Source organism: Balaenoptera physalus (genome assembly GCF_965194825.1).
Source record: "Balaenoptera physalus genome assembly, chromosome: 3".
Taxonomy (NCBI): domain Eukaryota; kingdom Metazoa; phylum Chordata; class Mammalia; order Artiodactyla; family Balaenopteridae; genus Balaenoptera; species Balaenoptera physalus.
Window position 1 is genome coordinate 61,155,273 of NC_138890.1, and position 22,611 is coordinate 61,177,883.

The 22,611-nt window shown below is 44.2% G+C and overlaps 1 protein-coding gene across 8 annotated transcripts in view; it reads left to right on the forward strand.

Annotated features, from left to right (window-relative positions):
- Window positions 1–22,611, forward strand: part of SIL1 (SIL1 nucleotide exchange factor) — a 302,793-nt gene that overhangs the window by 28,639 nt on the left and 251,543 nt on the right. For 2 of the 8 annotated variants that reach the window (XM_082454623.1, XM_082454630.1), the window contains exon 1: window positions 18,211–18,308. The exons of 2 other annotated variants lie outside the window; for them this stretch is intronic. In XM_082454623.1, the coding sequence (XP_082310749.1) occupies window positions 18,226–18,308 (83 nt within the window). In that variant the 5' untranslated portion in view covers window positions 18,211–18,225. Of the gene's footprint in view, window positions 1–626; window positions 670–18,210; window positions 18,448–22,611 lie in introns of those variants that run through there. 4 more of the 8 variants (XM_082454624.1, XM_082454628.1, XM_082454627.1 and 1 more) reach the window with 3 other exon arrangements.

The window sequence follows — 22,611 nt, forward strand, 5'->3', positions numbered from 1 at the left end:
TTCAGTCAACCACTAAGTCCTGCCAATTTTACATCTCAAATACTTCTTAAATCCTTTTCCTGTTTTTTAGTCCAACCGCTATTGCCCTAGAGCAGGCTCTCTTCATCTCTTGCCTGGATGCTGCTATGGCCTCCTAAGTCATCTGCCTTCAGCCTGTTCCTGACCCCAACACCATCCACTTTCCAGCCAGAGGGCTCATATAAAATATGACTTTGCCCGTGTCACTCCTCTGCTTAAACCTTCAGAGTAAAGTCAAAAATCCTTAGCACCTACAATGACATGAACATTGGCCATCTCTCTAGCCTCTCCTCTGCCGTTCTTTACCTTGCACTGATATGTATGCCTCTGAAATATCAAACTGCTGGTAGTTCCCACCAGGGATCATGCTGCTTCCCTGTTCTGTCCTTTGCTCATACTAGTCCCCCCTGCCTGGAATGCCCTTTCCTCACAATCCATAGCTCAAAATTCTTACCTGTTTCAATGTGGAAAGCATGTAACTTTGTAGTTGTGATTATGCTTATTAGCAGGCCCAAGACTAGAGAGCGAAATTTAAGGAAAGTTGTGCAAGTGAGAGTAAATTGATCTTTAAATTTTGTGCTCTAGGTAGCTCACTCGACTCACCCTGTTCCCTGTCCTCATCTCTTCTCCTAGATTGGGAGCTCCCTGAGGGTAAGAACTTTGTCTTTTATTCCTATAATCCCTAGCACAGTGGCAGGTGCTCAGTAAATGTGGGAAGGAGGAAGGATGAGTTAGAGGTCCACTGCCTGGGCCTTCAAATCCAGACTCTGTCTCTTACTAGTATGGGAATTTGAACAAGTTCCTCTGTGTTCCTCAGTTTCCTTATCTGTTGAAAAGAAATAATAATAATATCTCCACTATAGGATTGTTTTTCCATGTTAAGGGAAATTATCCATTTCATCAAAATTTAAAATTGATTGACCTAAAGTTCTTTACAGTATTCTGTTATGATTTTAAATTTTCTACTATATCTGCCGGTATGTCCCCTTTAAATTTTTTTGATATTGTTTATTTATGCCTTCTCTTTTTCTTGATTGAGCTTATCAAAAGTTTTTATTGATCTTCTATAGTATCTCTATTTCCTAGTTTGTTAAAATTTGGCTTTGTCTTGTGATTTCTTCTTCCTACTCTCTTTTGGATTAGTCTGTTCTTTTTTAATTTCTTGAGTTGGATGCTTTTTTCCAGCTTTTGCTTTTTTTATATAAGCATTTAAATCCACACATTTGGGCTTCCCTGGTGGCGCAGTGGTTGGGAGTCTGCCTGCCAATGCAGGGGACACGGGTTCGGGCCCTGGTCTGGGAAGATCCCACATGCCGTGGAGCGGCTGGGCCCGTGAGCCACAATTGCTGAGCCTGCGCATCTGGAGCCTGTGCTCCGCAACAGGAGAGGCCGCAATGGTGAGAGGCCCGCACACCGTGATGAAGAGTGGCCCCCGCTTGCCACAACTAGAGAAAGCCCTCGCACAGAAACGAAGACCCAGCACAGCCATAAAATAAAAAAATAAAAAAATAAAAAAAATAAAATAAAATAAAATAAAATAAATTCACACATTTCCCTTTAAGTATCACTTTATCTGCTTCCCACAGCTAATTTTAATTTCTAAATATCTTCATTTTGATTTAATTTTTGTCCCATGAGTCTAGAAACATTTCCAAATGCATGGGACCCTTATTATCTTTTTGTTGTTAAGTTCTATTTTGATTAAAGAAAGTGGTTTATTGATTTTTAAAAGTATCTGATGAGATGTACTCTTCTGTCTAGTATGTGATCAGTTTTTTAGATGTTCCATAGGTGCTTGAAAGGATAATCTTTGGCTGCCTCATAGGGTATTGTGAAGATAAATATTAGATAATACCTGTAAAGCCCTTAAAACAATACTTAGCACTTAGATCTCGAGAAGTAGTGGCTCCCATTGTTTTTTTTTTTAATAAAAAAAAAATAAATTTATTCATTTTTTGGCTGTGTTGGGTCTTCATTGCTGTGCACGGGCTTTCTCTAGTTGCAGCAAGTGGGGGCTACTCTTCATTGCGGTGCACGGGCTTATTGTGGTGGCTTCTTTTGTTGTGGAGCACAGGCTCTAGGCACACAGGCTTCAGTAGTTGTGGCGTGGGGGCTCAGTAGTTGCGGCTCGTGGGCTCAGTAGTTGTGGCTTGCAGGCTCTAGAGCGCAGGCTCAGTAGTTGTGGTGCATGGGCTTAATTGCTCCACGGCATGTGGGATCTTCCCGGATCAGGGCTTGAACCCGTGACCCCTGAATTGGCAGGCGGATTCTTAACCACTGCGCCACCAGGGAAGTACCCCATTGTTGTTTTGTTGTTATTGTTGGTGGGTGACAGTCTTAGCTGTTTCTCTGTGTGTCACTAGGTGCCCTGGGAATTAGGGAAATTGAGCCCTCTCCTGCAAGTCAGTGCTCTACAGTTAAGTATCTGCACTGGCTATAGGGTCGATTAATTTTTGACACACACAGAAAACACCACTCAGCTCATTATAGTAGAAACAGTTCAGAGTTTGAGTCAGACTGACATGCACTGGGGTCCTGGCGTGGCCCCTCCCTAGCTGTGTGACACTTCCCCTCCCCCAAACTCCTCTTTCCTTACTTGGGTATGATCTTGGACTTGCAGGGTTGTTCGGAAGATTAGGTTAAATGCTTTCAGCATAGGGCTGGATAAAAAGTAGACCTTTGATAGTGTTGGTTTCTTTTCCTTTCCTTCTACTGAGCCTGCAAGGAGAGAGAGGAAGGGAAGTTAGAGCTGTAAGGTTACAGCTGTCTCCACTCTCCTTTCCAGGACTTCTTTCCTTAGAAAGCCTAATTTTCATCCATGCAAGGCTGCACTTCTCTGATGCTCCTCCCCAGGGAGCAGCTTGAAACCAGCCTGACTGAGGGAGAGGGAAGAATAAGGGAAGAGGATGTTGACATATGCAAATCAGCACCCAGCCTCCTGCCAAATTAGTGTGACACCTGCTTGGATAGAATTTTCCTTTTATCTCCTATCCGGAGCGGGCCAATTAATTTTTCAGGCTACCAGTTATCCCATAGATGACAGCTCCTCAGACCCTCAGTGAGAGCAGGGTCAACCTCCTTGGCTGCCACACAAACTTGGGATTTGCCTTTGCCCTTTCTAGGGTCCCCAGGTAGGCTGAATATCTCAGGGACATCTCTGTCTTGCCCTCAGCTTTTGCTTCGCTTCGCTCAACACCAACTTTGACCTTTCCTATTTTCTCTCCTTTAAGCCTCAGTCCCAGTGTGCAAAATGGGTTGGTTGGTTTTCCTACTTTTTTTTTTTTTTTTTTTTGGTTTTCCTACTTTTGAATCCAAGGAAGAGGAGGCACGAAACACATGGAGGGCAGAGCTAAAGGGGGCAGAATAAGGGAAGCCTGGACAGGGGTGTTTCAAAAACAGTCTCAGAGAATTCCCTAGCAGTCCAGTGGTTGGGACTCTGTGCTTTCACTGCTCAGGGCACGGGTTCAATCCCTGGTTGGGGAACTGAGACCGCGCGGCCAAAAAAAAAAAAAAAAGAAACCTCAGACAGAGATAGTCACTTTGCCTCCATTCTCGCCACTGCCTTTAGTTCCTTTGCCTCCTGTCATCCTGTCATTTCATCCCTCCCATTCTAATTCACACACATAGCTCGGACAACATTCATTTACTCTGCTCCTGCCTCGAGGCTACCAGAGAAAACCACAGAACTGTGCTCATTGGCTCCAGGGTCTGATATCCAGTTGTGGTCAGGCCTCCAATGTCCCCTGGTTATCTTTTTTGTTTTTTTTTAAATCTATCTATTTATTTATTTATTTATTGGCTGCATTGGGTCTTTGTTGCTGTGCACAGGCTTTCTCTATTTGCAGTGAGCGGGGGCTACTCTTTGTTGCGGTGCGCGGGCTTCTCATTGTCGTGGCTTCTCTTGTTGTGGAGCACCGGCTCTAGGCGCTCAGGCTTCAGTAGTTGTGGCACGTGGGCTCAGTAGTTGTGGCTTGCGGGCTCTAGAGCGCAGGCTCAGTAGTTGTGGCACATGGGCTTAGTTGCTCCGCGGCGTGTGGGATCTTCCCGGGCCAGGGCACGAACCCGTGTCCCTCGAATTGGCAGGCAGATTCTTAACCACTGCACCACCAGGGAAGCCCCCTTGGTTATCTTTGTAATCATCCCCAGCCCTTGATCTCTTTCATTCTTCTGCTATGGGTATTTGGGCTTGTTTCCAGTTTCAGCTGTTATGAATAAGGTTGCTATGGATATTCTCATACACTTCTTTTTGTGGACATATATTTTTCTTTTTCCTGGGTAAATATCTAGGAGTGGAATTGTAGGTTATAGGGTAGGTGTATACATGTATGTTTAACTTTATAAGAAAGTGCCAACAACTTTCCAAAATGGTGTACCAGTGGGGCCCTTATTAAAAAGCAAGATCCCTGGGCTCTGTGCTGGACTTACTGAATCAGAATATTCCAGGAATAAAGGAGAGACAGCTCTATTTTTAGAAAGCTCCTTCTGTAATTTTAATGCAGCTAGTTCATTAATTGGCATTTGGAAACCACTGGACAACACTAAGAATCTTTACTTTCTTGTTTTCCATTCCCTCCTCAGTAAGTGTAATTCTGGCTTCCATGTTCACCATGTATCATGCTTGTAAATAATGAAATAGTTGACTAACAGTGATTTAAGAAGTAAGAACATTTATTTATCTCATATAACAAGAAATCCAGAGGTAAGTAGCTTCAGGTTTGGGTAATTTCACCACTCAGTAATACCATCAAGGGTTGAGGCTTTGGAGAGTTCCCTGGTGGTCCAATGGTTAGGACTCGGTGCTTTCACTGCTGTGGCCCCGGGTTCAATCCCTGGTTGGGGAACTAAGATCACACACACATACACACAGACAGAAAGACACACACACACAAAGATCCGGGCTTTTCTCATTTGCCTTCTCATTTGCCAGGGTGTTTGTTCCATTCTTGAGCTTGTCCCCCCCATAGTCCTACGACGGCTGCCACAGCTCTGAATAGCATGAGCTCATATACAACTTTCAAGGTGGGAAAGGAAGGGGTTGAAGATATCTATTGTATTGAAAAGGAAAATCTTTTCCATAAGCTTCCAGGCTTATTTCCAAGTCCCTTTGCCCAGAACTAGGTCACTTGTCTATCCTTGGGTTTAAAGGAGTGGGGGAAGGTGTACTGAGAAATTATCCAGCCTCCCCTGTAGTGGGAGGTAGTCCTTGTAAGTAGGGAAGAAGGGTGGGAAAATAGCTTTGGGTTAAATAATTAACAGTATCTCCCACAAGACCTCACTACAACTGCTCTTTTGGTCACCTTAATTGCTAGATCCAATGACTTCTCTTCAGTTTTCCTTGTACTTGACCTCTCTGTAATGTTCTCCATTGCTGGCTCCCTCTTTCTTGAAGCTCTTCTTTTGTTTTCTGCTACATCTCTCTACATCTCACTTCTCCTTGGACTCCTGTCCATTACCTTTCTCCTCTTTTTGGTTGGCATTACCCTGGGTTTTTAACCAGACCCTGTCTGGATACTTCTGAGCTTCTAAACCAAGCAATCCACCCTAACCATGTGACTAAGACCTAATGAGAGCTGTTTGTGGCCTACCCCTTGAATCTTTGTATTTGGCCATAGGCTTCCTTTCCCCCCTATAATCATGATTCTCCCTCTGCTATCTATCTCTGTCTCTTCTCTCCATTACAGAGCTATTGCTCTTGATAAGGTTCTTACTAGATTTTACTTAAGGACAGATTTTTTTTTTAAAGTTATTTATAACTTCCCACAGGGTAGGTCCTGGAACTGAACGGCCCATTGTTTTCAAACACTCCTGGGATTTTCGAATAGAAGTTGAATTGCTCCACAAAATTAAGACATGATGTATTTGGAGTCCCAGAGTTTAAAAGATCAAGAAGAGAGACACTAGAGTCAGTTGAGAGCTGGGTGATGGAAGAGTTGAGAAGGACCGTCCACTTATGGCTGCACAAGAGAATTTGGATAGACATGTCTAGACCTGACTTTTCAAGTGAAACGATGTAGGTTGTGACCCCTCTCTGTGACTGCACAAATTTTTATGTAAAACTTCTGAAGCTACCATGTAAGTGTTGTGACTTGATTTCAGACAGGCATCAGTGAGGGGGCCAAGGTTTATGAGGCTGGCAATGTGGACAGCGCCACATCTGAGTCACACCCAGACTATTGAAGTCTCTCTCTGATCTCTTAGCCTCTGACCTGAAACTGCTTCCAGCCCACCCTCCATGTAGCTGCCAGAAAGATCTAAGACACAAACCTAGGTCATTTCCTTGTGGGATCTTACCCTAACCAGGGATTGAACCCTGTGCCCTGTGCAGTGGGAGCACAGTCTTAACCACTGGACCGCCAGGGAAGTCCGCTTAAATCTTTTTTTTAATTTATTTTTCTTTAATTATTTGGCTGCACCGGGTCTTAATTGTGGCTCGAGGGATCTTGGTTGCTGCTTGTGGCATCTTTAGTGGCGTGCGGAATTTTTAGTTGCGGCATGTGGGATCTTTTAGTTCTGGCACGTGGAATCTTTAGTTGCAGCATGCGAACTCTTAGTTGCGGCATGTGGGATCTAGTTCCCAGACCAGGGATTGAACTGGGACCCCTGCATTGGGAGCGTGGAGTCTTAGCCACTGTACTACCAGGGAAGTCCCCTGCTTAAATCTTTTAATGACTCTCTAGTTAGTGTTTTTCAAACCTGGGGCTCATGGATCACTGTGGATGTATTCTCAGGGGTCTTCAGTACCCTTTAAGAAATGTATTATTTGGGACTTCCCTGGTGGTCCAGTGATTGAGAATCCGCCTTCCAATGCAGGGGACGCAGGTTTGATCCCTGGTCAGGGAACTAAGATCCCACGTGCCACGGGCAACTAAGCCCGCGTGCTCTAAAGCTTGCGCGCCACAACTAGAGAGCCAGCATGCCACAACTACTGAGCCCGGTGCCGCAATGAAAGATCCCACATGCCGCAACGAAGATCCCGCATGCCACAACTGAGACCCGATGCTGCCAAATAAATGAATAAATAAATAAATATTAAAAAAAGAAATGTATTATTTAATTTCAGGATTAACTTTTAAAAATGTAAGCGTAGTCTGTAATACCCAGATGACTACCTTATAGCCAAACACTTTGAGATTTTAGTGTTGGTTTGCACTTGTATTTATTGATTGGGTTGGTGAGAAGTGATCTTCTGAAATGCCAGCATTTAATTTTTAAAAAATTTAATTAATTAATTAATTTGCATTGGGTCTTCGTTGCTGTGTGCAGGCTTTCTCTAGTTGTGGTGAGTGGGGGCTACTCTTCATTGCAGTGCATGGGCTTCTCATTGCAGTGGCTTCTCTTGTTGTGGAGCACGGGCTCTAGGTGTGTGGGCTTCAGTAGTTGTGGCACACAGGCTCAGTAGTTGTGGCTCATGGTCTCTAGAGCGCAGGCTCAGTAGTTGTGGCGCACGGGCTTAGTTGCTCTGGGCATGTGGGATCTTCCCAGAGCAGGGCTCGAATCCATGTCCCCTGCACTGGCAGGCAGATTCTTAACCACCATGCCACCAGGGAAGTGCCCAGCATTTAATTTTTAATGCTGTAATTATTTTTATCTCATTGTTCAAAGATATATCCTCAGCACCCAGAACAGTGTCTGGCACATTGTAGGTGTTCAGTAAAGATTTGTTGAATAAATGAATGAAGGAAGCATCTCAAACTGGTTTCTGATATCCTTGGGGATTCGCTACAGTTTGAGATCTCCTTAGCATGGCATGTGAGGCTCTTCACAAGCAAGCTAGGAATACTCAACTGGTAATTTTACCAGACAGTCTGGGCAGGATGTGGAGGCGTAGTCCTCTTTAGAAAATAAAAAAGCAAAAGTATAAAGGATTTATGTACATTCTGACAGGGCAGACATGATATGAAAATTACTTGCAAATATAATGCAGATGGCATGCAACTCCTCATGCAAATGATTGTCCTGTCTTTGGAAACAACTGCTGGGGCATTCACTAATTTGTCTGTGATACTGGCAGTAAATCTTTTAAGGGCTTAGGATGCAAGTTGCTTTGGTGGGGATGTGTGTATACTGGGGAGGAGGAGGTGGTGGGAAGAAGTCTCTTAAATGTCAGTGTGGTGCTGTAAGCCTGAAGCTTAGTATGAAGCTTAATACAGTATGCAGCTTAATATGAAGTTATTCTTCCATGATATTCCAAAGACTAGCCTTTTGGATTCGGCAGAGGGTGTGGGGGCAATGAAATGCAACTCCTTATACCCTTTCAACTCTTTGGCAACCTCACATCTTCTGTCCCACCCATCTCACACTGCCCAAGCTCTGGTCTACTGGAGCAGAGAGTCAGAAATCCCTGGCCTCAGGTCCTCACCATGAGGACTGCAGAAGAGCCTGTGATAAGAGCTCTTGTAATTCATGTCTGAGGGAGGTTAAGAGCATGATGTGGTGCTCTGCATTTCCTAATCTCATGACAAGAGAAATTTAGCTGAATTTCTGCTAGACCTATTTGAAAAAGATGGTTGGTTACAAGAAGCATGGGGGCTTTCTGAGAAATATAGCTGCTTAATTTCAATGCCAATGATGCAGTATCTCACTAAGTTGGAAGCTTACTTGGAAATCTAAAGGAAAAAAATGTCAACTGTGATTTTTTTCATTATAAAACCTGTTCTTCCCTGTTCCTGATGTAAAAGGAAATTTTTGGTTACACAGACTCTTCTACAATGATTATAACAATGTTGGGCAAGTGAAATAAAAGAGCCTCTAGTAGATACACTTTGAAATAACTCAAAATCTGTTTTTTCTCTGACACTTTGCTTTGCAATCAGACCTGGGTTCAAATTCCCACCTCCCGGATACACAAACTTGGGCAACTTACTCAACTTTTCTGAGGCTCAGTTTCCTCATCTGTAAAATAGGAATAAGAGTAGAAACCTCATTAAGTTGCTAGCAGGGTTAAATGAGATAATGCATGTACTTAGCATAGTGCCTGGGTCATAGTAAGCATTCAGTAAAAGTAGTTATTTGCAGTGGTCATCTGTGGATTTGCTGCCTAGAGTCCATTCACCCTGCATCTGCTAGCTGTTCCACATTTCCTTCTGGTGAAACATCATTCTCTCCTCAGTCTGTGTTGTTCTAGTGAAACTGACTCCACCCTCAGCACCAGGAGTAGAGCCCATGACTTAGGTTTAAACCAATCAGACGATTCCATCCTCCAGGCCACAGTGATTGATTAAAAAACGGGGCCATACATGGAGTTACCATATGACCCAGCAATTCTACTCCTAGGTGTATACCCAAGGGAATTTAAAACAGGTCTTCAAATAAAAACTTGTATAGGAATGTTCATAGCAGCATTATTCATAACAATGAAAAATGGAAACAACCCAAATGTCCATAATGTGATGAGTGGATAAACAAAATGTTGGTATATTCATACAAGGGTAATATAATTCAGCCATAAAAAGGAATGAAGTACTAATTCATGCTACAACATGGATGAAACTTGAAAACATTGTGCTAAGTGAAAGAAGATAGGCCATATGTTATATGATTCCATTTATATGAAATATGCAGAATAGGCAAATCTACAGGGATGGAAAGTACACTAGTGACTGCCAGGGATTGGAGGAAGGGAGAATGGGGATGATTGCTAATGGGTTTGGGGTTTCTCTTTGAGGTGCTGAAAATGTTTTGGAATTAGATAGTGGTGATAATTGTACAACATTGTGAGTACGCTAAAAACTACTGAATTTCATACTTTAAAAGGATGAATTTTTAGTAAGTGAATTATGCCAATTAAAAAAAACTAAACTTGGGACTTCCCTGGTGGTCCAGTGGTTAAGACTACGCCCTTCCACTGCTGGGGGTGCAGGTTCCATCCCTGGTTGGGGAAGTTCCTCATGCCACGTGGTGCAGCCAAAAAAAAACCCCCAAAAACAAAAAACACTAAACTTAAAAAATAAGGGGGGCTTCCCTGGTGGCGCAGTGGTTGAGAATCTGCCTGCCAATGCAGGGGACACGGGTTCGAGCCCTGGTCTGGGAAGATCCCACATGCCACGGAGCAACTAGGCCCGTGAGCCACAACTACTGAGCCTGCACGTCTGGAGCCTGTGCTCCGCAACAAGAGAGGCCGCGATAGTGAGAGGCCCGCGCACCGCGATGAAGAGTGGCCCCCGCTTGCCACAACTAGAGAAAGCCCTCGCACAGAAACGAAGACCCAACACAGCCAAAAATAAATAAATAAATAAATAAATAAACCTTATTAAAAAAAAATAAAATAAGGGTACATGACTCAAGCAGGCCAATGAGAGCCAATATGACTCAATCCAATTATTTAGAGCTATAAGGGTAGCAAATTAGTTTCCTTCTTGCAGGTCTCCAACTTGAGAGAATACAGGGTCTGAACCTGCTGACCTGTCTTGCTTTGTGTAGAGCCTGAGACTGAATTATCCCACCCAGGTGATAGTAGAGCCAAGCCATGGAGAGATATCAAGACCTGGTTATACACTGGAGTTTGTCTGTGACCTTCCTGGTTTTAGAACTGAAAGTCCTGTGTCCCATGTTGGTCACCCTAGTTGGAGCTCTAAATCTACCTCTGCTTGACACTCAGGACTCTGCCTGTAGACTCTCCACGTACGTGAGTCAATAAATTCCCTTTTTGTTTTAGCAAGTGTCATGGGTTGGGTTTTCCAGAGGCAGGAACTGAGACTGAGTTCAGGGTTCCAGATGTTCATAGGGAACAATACCTATTAAAGGAAGGAGGCAGAAGAAGATTGGGTGGAGGAAGAAGTCCTTCACCAATCCAAGAGAGAGCTCTGGAACTAGTATTGCCCTTCAGAGAGTCCCACACTGAACCAAAATGGTGGGCCCACTATACTCTTCTTTGTTTCTTTTCACCTGCAAACTTATAGTCATTCTTCAAGTCTCAGTCTAAATGTTACCTTTTGGGGGAGTCCTTTCCTGGAGCCATCAGTGCTGTTAAAGTCCCATGGCATTTGGAGCACATGTAGCAATTTGATTAACTAGTAATTGTTTTTTTGTTTTATGTTGTCTTCCTCAGTCTTCTAGCTTCATGAAGGAAGGGGCTGTTCTGGTTAGCTATTTCTAGGTAACAAACTACCCCAAACCTTAGTGGCCTAAAGCAGAGGTTGGCATAGTAGGACCCATGTGCCAGATCCAGCCTACCACCTGTTTTTTTGGTTGTTGCTGTTGTTTTTAAATTAATTAATTAATTAATTAATTTTTGGCTGCATTGGGTCTTCGTTGCTGCACGGGCTTTCTCTAGTTGCGGCGAGTGGGGGCTACTCTTTGTTGCGGTGCACAGGCTTCTCATTGAGGTGGCTTCTCTTGCTGCAGAGCATGGGTTCTAGGCACATGGGCTTCAGTAGTTGTGGCACACGGGCTTCAGTAGTTGCGGCTCACAGGCTCTAGAGTGCAGGCTCAGTAGTTGTGGTGCACAACTACTGAGTTGTGGGCTGAGTTGCTCTGCGGCATGTGGGATCTTCCAGGACCAGGGCTCGAACCCGTGTCCTCTGCATTGGCAGGTGGATTCTTAACCACTGCACCACCAGGGAAGTCCCTCACCTGTTTTTATATAACTGAAAAACTAAGAATTTTTTTTTTCACATTTTTAAGGGGTTGTAAAAGAAACCCCCTAAACAAGAACAATATGTGACAGAGATGGTACATGGCCCGCAAAGCCTAAAGTATTTACTATCTGGCCCTTTATAGAAGAGGTTTGCCAAAACAACCATTTTGTTACATCTCATGATTTTGTGCAACAGGACTTCAGGAAGGGTTTAGTTGGATGATTCTTCTGCTCTATGTGATATTGACTGGCACCGCTCATCGGCACTCAGCTAGAAATTGGTCTGGTCTAGAGGGTCCAAGAAGGCTTCACTCACATTTCTGGTACCTTGGCAAGTCAGCTGGAAGCCTGGGCTCAGCTGGGCCCCTTGCCATGCTGTCCCTCCCTCAGAGTGATTGGACTTATTAAAGAGCGGCTCAGGTATCCAAAAAACCAAAATGGAAACTCTGAAAGATGGGGTTTATAATTGAAGAGTGTCACTTCTTCTGTACTCCATTGGTCAAAGCAGTCACAGGCCAACCCAGATTCAAAGGGAGGGGAAATATAACCCACCTGTCAATGACAGGAGTGCAGAAAAGTTGAGGCTTTCTTTAATTTACTTGAGGACTAAGTCAGCTCACTCACCATATATTGCCAGCTCTTAGCATACCACCTGGCTTATGAACTCAATAAATTTGTTAACTAATGGATATACTCTGGTAGATAAAATCTGACCTATTTGTAATATGAAAATATCAGATTTGCAGATAGATCAAAGCTGAGGTCTAACTGGACTCTTAGAAGCACTCCATTCCACATGTTCCATTTTGGGGCCGGCATGGGTCATCTCTACCATGCCGCATCTCTCAGAGTATTTGAACTTCAGTTTCCTTTTTGGTTAATGATGGACAATGTATCCTGCATCTCACAGGATTCCTATGAGAATTAAATGGTATAATGAATGCAAGAAAGTGATATAAACTGTAAAGTTCTGTTTAACATTAGGTTGTCATTATTATCATTGTTCCTCAGGATGAGGAGTGGACAAGGCCAGAGCCCCTAGATCCCCAGCCCTGGAGAAGGACCCCTTAACCTTACCCCACTCTTCAGCTCTTACCCCTGCCAGTTCCTGAGGAACACACATTAGGAGGGTTCCCATGGCTGTGCAGTCCAGTTCTAGCCAGGGAAGATTTATTTCCCCACAGTGGCTCTAATGATGGTTCGATGGGTCTCATAATTCCATAATGATCTTGGTGCCAATGCCTCCCACCCTGGGCATCTCTGCAGAGGCTATGGGGAAATGGGAAGCCACACTAGGTAAACAAATAAGAATGATTAGTTGCATGTGACCAGCCCCTTGACACCTGAGCTGGCCTGTTGTGTGCTCCAACATATGGACTAATAAAGACACTGCTGAGAAAAACCATTCAACTTGTCACTCTAACCCAGCTCAGAAAATGCAGTATTCTTTTCCCCAGAAGAACCTCCTTGAAATCCTCTGTCCCGAGACACTGCCATACCTTTCATTTTTTTGTGTCTCATTTTTGACTGGAAGGAGGATTTGTCTGCCTTAGTAATACCTCTTCTTCCAACCTTTCCGCAAAAGCTCCTATAGAGTCTGGGCATGATGTATAATATGTGTGTAATATGTGTACGTCTGAGAGTGGGATAATTACTTAGAATATAAGTAAGGATATAAAGCTGGATCCCCTGTGTGAGTCTATAAGTACCCACACGTGTATATGTGTGTGATTTAACTTTGCCCAGCTTCTAGCACAACATCTGTGTAGCCAACAGGCATGGAAAAGAATAGTAATAGCTAAGAACTATTCAGCACTTACTGTGCCAGGCACCGGGCTGAATGCCTTATATATATTATCCCATTTAATCTCCATAACAATTACTGAGGTGAGTACTAATATTATCTCCGTTTTACAAATAAGGAAACACACCTCTAACATTGGTTAAGGTTAAAGCAACTTGCTTAGCTAGTGAGGGGCAGTCAGGACTTAAAACGTCTGTCCAATTTCAAAGCCTGTTCTTACACTGCTCTACAACCCCAATTCTAGGCTCTCTGCTGGCAACGATATTGGATTTGATGATCCAACGTCCTGTGACATGCCACGTGGCAAGCCTTATTCTCCACATGTGATCTCCCAAAGCTTTGGTGCTTGGGGACCTTTATTAGGGACAATGTCAGAGGAGAGAAGGGTTCAACCCATAGAGTATGGCAGAAATAATGCTACGTGACTTCTGAGGCTAGATCATGAAAATACCATGCACCTTAATGCTTGGTTCTCTTGGGATGCTCATTCTTGGAAACCAGCCACTAAGTTGTGAGGAGGCCAAGCAGATACTGGGAGAGGCCACTTGTCAGTGTCTTGGCTGACAGCCCCAGCTGAGGTCCCAACTGACAGCCAGCGTCAACTGCCAGCCATGTGAGTGAGAACCACGCCTTAGTTGAGCCACGCCAGTGGACAGTGCACAGAGCAGAGTCTATTCTTCCCTGCCAAGCCCTGCCCAAATTGCTAAATAAATGACTGTGGATGCTTTGTTATGCGGCTGTAGCTGTGTCTGCTCTGTGTGTGTGTTCCTGTGATTCAGTGCCTTTGTGGGTGCCCATAGGCAGTACATTTGTGTCAAATGGCTGTGTACATGAGTAGGTGTGTGGTTGAAGGTGTTTCTGGAGACAGAATCATGGTTCTTGGGGTTTAGCTTTGGCCTCAGTGGGAGCTGTTTGGTGAGAACCCTTTGAATCTTGTCTGTCTTCTGAGTCTCTTCTTTTGCGTGCTTTCCCTTTGAACCAGAGAGGCCTGTTTAGCTGAAAGCAAGTGCAGCTTAAATTTACTTACCTTTTTCTGGCCAAAACCCCCTGGAGATGCCAAAGGCTTCTAGCAGGTGGGAGGCTGCCATCCAGAGGCCTCACATCCCTTTCACAGGGGCTGAAAACACTGTTTTTTAAATTTTCCTTTTCTGCTACTGAGGCCTTCAGAAATGCACCTGAGCAAAGCACAGACACTGGGGTCGTTGATGTCTCCTGGGATAGAGAGACCTAGAATTCCTGACTGGCACCAAGGAAGCTGCTGATGGGCTCAAGTGTGCCCGGTCCCAGGGCAGAGGTCATCTCGTCTTTGCCCTGCCTTAGCTGCTGCCACCTACTGCATCTGAGTGCAGCACAGGTAGTAGAGGACCCTGGTTCAGATGGCCAGTTCCTCTTGGTCTCCACGGCAGTGCCCCTCAGCTTCTCACTCTCAGCTTCTTGCTTCTTCCATGTTGGCAGCTCGATTTAGCTTTTCTGGGAATGCAGAGAGCTCTCTTTAGCTTCACACTCCTGCCCTTGCACTGACTCTCTGCCTCTCAGGACCTCTAAAGCACTGTTTTCCAACAGAGCTTTTACCGATGATGGAAATGTTTCATAATCTGCACTGTCCAATATGGTAGACATTAGCCACATGTGGCTCTTGAGCACTTGAAATGTGACTGGTGTGACTAAGGAACAGAATTTAAAATTTTATTTAATTTTAATTAATTTAAATCTAAATACTGCATGTGGCTATTGGCTACTGTGTTGGACAGCACAGCTCTGAAGAGTTCAGAGAGAAGAGTTTTTCTTTTATTTGTAAAATGGGGATAAAAATTGGCCCCATCTGCCTCATAGGGCTGTCTGAAGCAAACAAGATGATGAATGTGAAAAAGTTTTATTCACGTAAGGGATCTGGAAAGATAGACAGCAGTGTGAACTTATAGCTCTTTGTTAATATTTCTGTTTTATGGCCCTTGCTGGACTGTGTTGATTTGATCTGTTTACATTTCTGTGTCTCTCATCTGACTCTGAGCTCTTTGAGGGTAAGAACAGGTGGGATAGTATCAGAGATGTATCCTTACCGCATGTAGCTTGGTACTCATGTTCAAGTAAATAAAATGTCTGGAGTTCAGAAGTGATTCCTGGCAGCAGGATTTAAAGTGTATGGTGAGGGACTTCCCTGGTGGCGCAGTGGTTAAGACTCTGTGCTCCCAATGCAGGGGGCCGGGGTTCGATCCCTGGCCAGGGAACTAGATCCCACATGCATGTCGCAACTAAGAGTTTGTATGCCACAGCTAAGGAGCCCACCTGCTGCAACTAAGGAGCCCAGGTGCTGCAACTAAGGAGCTAGCGAGCTGCAACTAAGGAGCCCTCAAGCCACAACTAAAGGAGCCCACCTGCTGCAACTAAGACCTGGTGCAACCAAATAAATAAATAAATTAAATAAATAAAAAAAAATAAAGTGTATGGTGAGAGCTGGGATTGGGGGGTACACAGAGAGGAGGGGGCAGGACAATAGGGTGGTGAGACAGAGAGCTAGGGCTCCGGCTCCCCACATTCAACATTTTAGGGCCATCCAGAGAGAGCAGGGAGCCAATTCCTGATGCCAGGAATGCTTTCACACAACTGGGTATCAGGCTTGTCGGAGATTAATTGAGAAAGTTTGATCAGAGGAGAAATGATCTATTCACACATTTTGCTTGTTGAGGTAGGCCAGATTGATCATATAAATCTCTGCTTAGCCAGGGCTCTGGGGGTGGGTGCTGTGGTTTCCTTTAATTGATGGTGGCAAGGTTGAAGGTGGTTCCCCTGGCTCTTTACCTTTCCAAGGTTTTGCTCTTCTGGGGAGTGGAAGAGGGAACTTGGAAACTCTCCAACAGAGCTGTAAGGGACAGAAGGCTTTTTAGTTGTTGTTTACTTATTGAAAAGAAAATTTAAAACTTATTTCCGCTCAATTCCAAGAGTAATATAGGGAAACAGAGAAGAGATCAACGTGATCCCACCACCCAATCTGATCCCTGGATTTCAAATTTTCCACCTTTACAGTGGTCCTCCTTGTTTGGGGGCCACGAGAGTAGAGGCAATCTGCTTAGGCCCAGCCCTGCACTCTGATTTTAGCAGCTCAGTAGGCTTGAGCTTGGAGCTAGTTCCCCTGGGAAGGGGTTCTCAATCAGGGCTTTTAGAGGTTTGGGGATTGGGGGGACACAGAATTTTCCTTCTGCACATATTTGAGCTGGTTAGATCTGTCCCAAGAAGGAAGGCAGGCTCCTGTGAGTGTTGGCAGCTCTGTGTCCAGCTGGACTCTTCTCTTGGCTCATGCATTTATGTATGAATTCTGAGATTTGAGTTATTCTATTTTTAAGCATCTTACTCTTGTAGTACTTTACTAATATCTTTTTTATAACTTGTGTCAGGCTCAATTGTAATTTATATGTTCACTCTGCAATGTATCACTGATGCAGTAAATACTTGTTGAACATTTATTATCTGTCCTCATGGTACTAGGCAGTGACACAAACTAGAATTATTCCTGGGCCCAGCTATTCTCACCAGCCTTCTGGGTGTTCCATGGGAAAAGTGAGCTGTTCCCTGTCCTTTCCCACCCAGTCCCTGGGAAGTTATCTTATGTAGGTTTTTCTAATAAAGTGGCACTACTCACTGAAGCCTAGGGGCTTGTTCTCTCTTCCCAGGCTACTAACCAAAGTTTGTTCATGGTTGTGAAGTCAATCTTCCATCTGCTTGAAGTAAACATAATCAAGAAAGTAGATTAACTGCTAGAAGCTCACATAATACATGGAAAAGGGAAAGGAACTCCACAGATAGGTTGATTGTTTGCTATTATTGTTTAGATTATCCTTTCTCTGACTTAAATTCCCAGTTATAGCACTTTCGGACTGTATGAACTTGTGTAAGTCTTTCAACCTCTTTTGAGCCACAGCTTCCCCATCTATAAAAAGGGGGTGACAGTTCTGATCTTAAGAAGTTATGAGGGGCTTCCCTGGTGGCGCAGTGGTTAAGAATCCGCCTGCCAATGCAGGGGACACGGGTTCGAGCCCTGGTCCGGGAAGATCCCACATGCCGCAGAGCAACTAAGCCTGTGCGCCACAACAACTGAGCCTGCGCCCTAGAGCCTGCGAGCCACAACTACTGAAGCCCGCACGCCTAGAGCCCATGCTCCACAACGAGAGAAGCCACCGCAACGAAAAGCCCGTGCACTGCAACGAAGAGTAGCCCCCGCTCGCCGCAACTAGAGAAAGCCCGCGTTCAGCCACAGATACAACGCAAAAAAAAAAAAAAAAAAGTTATAAGAAGTAAATATAATGTATACGCAACACCTGGCGTATATAAATAAGATATTCAGTGGTAAAACGGAAACGGACTTTTATTTTTAAAATAATTGGTCGTTGTCAATTCACACATTACATAAGTATATAAAGTAGGTGACTTGCAGGTGCCCTATTCTGCATAAATTTTCTAAGGACTGTTTATTGCTTCAGACTCCTTACTGCTTTATCCCAACTGAGTCATACCAGTTTGATTTTTTACTCCCTACCACCTCTGGTTTCTTTTTGGCCGCGCTATGCGTCTTGTGGGAATCTTAGTTCCCCAACCAGGAATCGCACCCTTGCACCCTGCAGTGGAAGCCCGGAGTCTTAACCCTTGGACCACCAGGGAAGTCCTCCTCTGACTTCTTTCTGATAATCCTTCCGCTAGAAAGAAGTTAAGCTCTGGTTTAGGAGCAAAACCAGGCCCGCGGGTACCTCACGCTGGCGGAGGGATACTGGGGTAAATAAGTTCCAGGAGGTTTGCTGAGATAGACGCTAGGGGGCGGGACTTAACAGAAGCCGGGATGGGTGGGGCTGACAACTCCGAGTGCGGGAAAGGGAGTGAGGCGGCTCTACGCTGTCTGGAAGACGACAGTTGGGCGAGGAGGCGAGTGACATAATAGCCGCGCGCTCACGGCTTCTGACGGTGGCCGCTGCGTCTGCGTACGGGGAGCTGGTTGCCGCTGCGGCCGCCTGGAATTGTGGGGGTTGTGTCTGCCCCTCGGCTGCCGGGCGGGAAGCCGAAGGTAGGGGCGGTGAGGGCCGCCCGGCTCTGGGCCTGGGCTGGGGGCTCAGGGCGCTGCCCGGGTCTCCTCCCGCCAGAGGCCCGGGCGCCTTCCCAGCAGTGTTGTGGGGCCCCTACATATCGCCCCCCTGGTGTCTGCGAAGCGGGACGTACAAGGGGGCTCTGGGCTCCTCACTAGTTTCCGCAGACCTGGCTTCTCAGCCCAAGGCTGCCTTCTCTACTTTTCCCACTCAAAACGTCTCCCGTAACCCTGCTTAAAGTCCAGGAGATGAGGCAATGGGGGTCCGAGACGGGCGTTTGGCTTCGCATCTGTTTTAGTTCCCTTCCCTGTTCCCTTTTCCCGGCCTCAATTTCTGAATTTGTCCAGCTGCTCCAGTGTTGACATTCTGGTGTCTCTTCACCATGTGGAATTGAGCCTTACCCGCGTCGTATTTCCACTCCTGTCTTGTGTTATCCTTTGCCCTGGTAGATGAAATACTTGCCTTTAAAGTAGGGGTTAGAGACTTTGGTGTGTTTCAAATCACCCAGAAGGTTGTGCATATCCCTGGGTTTTACTTACAGGAATTTTGGGTAAAGTGGGGCATGGGCACCTGCAATCCTTCCCAGGTGGTTCTGATTTAGGTGGTCTGGAAATCCTTGCTTTGAAATTTTCTGCTACAGGAGGCAGGAGAAAATCATTTGAAATATGAGGCCCATGTGGGAAAAACAAGGAGTCAGGAAATGCCCAACACCTAAGAGGCCAGTGGAGGCTTCCTTTGCACTAGAGGAGCTAGAGGGCTGTTTGATGCCTTAAAAAATAATAATAATTTAAAAAATATGATTCATATGTAAGATCAATTTTCTAATATTTTTAAATGCTTGGCCTCGATTCAAGTCCAGCTGGCTTTCCGGCCTAAATAAAACAAAACAAAAAGGCAAACTGCTTTGGGGGATTGAGGGGGTTAGATTAAACCCAGACTAGGTAGGTAGGCAAAGAATGAATCCTCCATGTTTGCTAAGAGAAGAAATTGATTTTTATAAAGTGAAAGATGTGTTTTGTATCTATGTGTCTTTTTAGCTCCCAACCCATCCAAGCTCTTTTCTTTTATGATAAAACTATAGCCAGATTTGGAGATTGGATAGGATTTTGATGGGAGTCAGGACGTGAGGATATTAGGATTGATGTTTGTTTAAAATGGATCAGGACTTGGTCTGTGGCTTCAGTTGAGAAAGTGGCCCTTGGGTTTTAAAGGTGTTGCCACACCAGGTTTGGTGAATTTTACCAGCTAATTAATACATGTGCTGTTCTGATGAAATTGGCAACAGAAAAGACTTACTGCCCCCATTTTACAGACGATGGGAATGGGGAGTATGTTAGTAGGGATGTGGTAGCTCAGGAATGAGAAATTGCCTTGTCCTCTGATTCCTGCTTTCTTCACCTTTCCTGCTGTCTTTGAATACCAGCTGTTACTTCTCTGCAGAGACCAATTTTGAGCCCTGGTGTGTTTCATTGACAGGAGAAAAGGATAATGAAGTGAAACTGAAAGTTAAAAAAAAGGGTTTGAAATAAACATGCCAGAACTTAATTCTCACTGAGTTTTGTTCTCCTTTAGAGCGGTATGTGTAGGTGCAAGTGGAGGGGGTTGAGGGTGGCATCACTTAAGTGATATGGCCTTTGTTTTTTGTTTTTGTCTTTTTTGGCCGCACCACACGGCATATGGGATTTTAGTTTACCGACCAGGGATCAAACCTGTGTCCCCTGCATTGGAAGCGTGGAGTCTTAAACACTGGACTGCCAGGGAATTCCCATATAAAAAAAAATTTTTTTTTTGATATGGCCTTTGTACAAAGTAGTTTTAAAAATCCAACTCTGACAGAGACATTTTTGAACCATGTGAGAGATCAGTTTCATTAATACATGATACCATACTTTTTTTTTTTTTTTAAACCCCAAATGGCATGGGTAAGCAATCTTGTCCCTTGACTTCAGGTGAATTAACAGTTCATTTGAAGTGGACCTAGTGGTGACATAAGTTGTTTTTTTTTTTTGGCCACGCGACGAGGCTTGTGGGGTCTTAGTTCCCCTACCAGGGATTGCACCCAGGCCCTCGGCAGTGAAAGGGCAGAGTCCTAACCACTGGACTGCCAGGGAATTCCCTGAACATGAGTTTTGATTCTGAATCTATTTCTTATTAGCCATATGACCTTGGACAAAAATGGGATAAAAATGGGAATAATATTTTAAAGAGTGGTTAAATGAGGTAGTACATATGAAAGCTCTTGGGACATAGGAATGCAGTAACTGTTTTCACCCTCAAAGAATGAAGATTTGCTATAAATGAGAATATTCTAAAAGACAGGGGCGTTTGTAAAGGCAAGTTGTGCCTTTTTCCAAATAGGTGGATGCCTTCTAATTGTCATTTCATTTATGTTTGTGGATTCATGCTCTGACCTTCTCATCCTGCCTCCTGTCTTTTTCTTGATTCATTTTCTTTTTTTTTTTTTTAACATCTTTATTGGAGTATGATTGCTTTACAATGGTGTGTTAGTTTCTGCTGTATAACAAAGTGAATCAGTTATACGTATACATATATCCCCATATGCACTCCCTCCCACCCTCCCTATCCCACCCCCCCATCCCACCCCTCTAGGTGGTTTACAAAGCATAGAGTTGATCTCCCTGTGCTATGCAGCTGCTTCCCACTAGCTGTTTTACATTTGGTAGTGTATATATGTCCATGCCACTCTCTCACTTCGTCCCAGCTTACCCTTTCCCCTCCCCATGTCCTCAAGTCCATTCTGTATGTCTCCGTCTTTCTTCTTGTCCTGCCCCTAGGTTCTTCAGAACCATTTTTTTTTTTTTTTGGATTCCTATATATTTGTTAGCATACGGTATTTTTTTTTCTTTTTTTCTTTTTTTTATGGGGTGTAGATATTCTTACACCCATTTTATAGTTTAGGAAATGTAGAGCCAGGGAGTGGTCTCAGTTAATGGTACTCATGATAGGATTTTTTTTTTTTTTTTGAATTTTATTTAATTTATTTTTTTATACAGCAGCTTCTTATTAGTCATCCATTTTATACACATCAGTGTATACATGTCGATCCCAGTCTCCCAATTTGGTATTTGTTTTTCTCTTTCTGACTTACTTCAATCTGTATGACAGACTCTAGGTCCATCCACCTCACTACAAATAACTCAATTTCGTTTCTTTTTATGGCTGAGTAACATTCCATTGTATATATGTGCCACATCTTCTTTATCCATTCATCTGTTGATGGACACTTAGGTTGCTTCCATGTCCTGGCTATTGTAAATAGAGCTGCAATGAACATTGTGGTGCATGACTCTTTTTGAATTATGGTTTTCTCAGGGTGTATGCCCAGTAGTGGGATTGCTGGGTCGTATGGTAGTTCTATTTTTCATTCATTTTCTATCCTTTCCTGAGTGAAGCTGTGCTGCGGAGGCCATCTGCCAGTTTCTTGGAGTAAGCCTCTTTCCAGGAGAGCTAATCTGAACATTCTTACAGTGCCAGCCCCTTGGTTGTGGATTCCTGGGGATTTTTCTCTGGGGCCTCAGCTGGTGCTTAGATCACGCTCTGTAGCACAGGAATCTCTAATGCCTAAATTTGGTGTCAATTTGGAGACCTGTCCTTGTGGAGCTAATCTTTTCTCTTTCTGAGCAAGGATGAATGCTTTATCCTTCTCTGAGTTGGCTTTAAGCTGCAAGCCTTAGTCTTCCATAACATAGAACTTCTTATTTTAATTATAAGGAAGGAATATCCTGCCCTTTTCTTTTCTTTCTTTACTCTCACCAAGGGTTTTACTGCTGAGTAGGGGAGGAGGATAGCCTGTTGTCATTCAGGTGGGGCTGTCGGTAACCCCTGATTACTAGCTTCAACAGTAATTGAGTTTGTCTTTGGGATAAAAACCTCATGAAAGAGTCAAGCTGCTCAGGACACATATGAAGAACCTGTCAGAATTTTCCTGATTTGTGAAGAGTTTACACCTGTAAACTTGTGTAAACCTGTAAACATCCTCACTTGTGCAATTTTCTACTTTGGAGATAGAAGCCAGGAGCAACTGAACTATGTTTAGCCCAGACTGATAGACAAGGGTGTGGTTATGTTGGCTGGCCATGTCTGCCCTCATTCTTCTAATAGTGTCCTAGGCACTATTTGAGGCA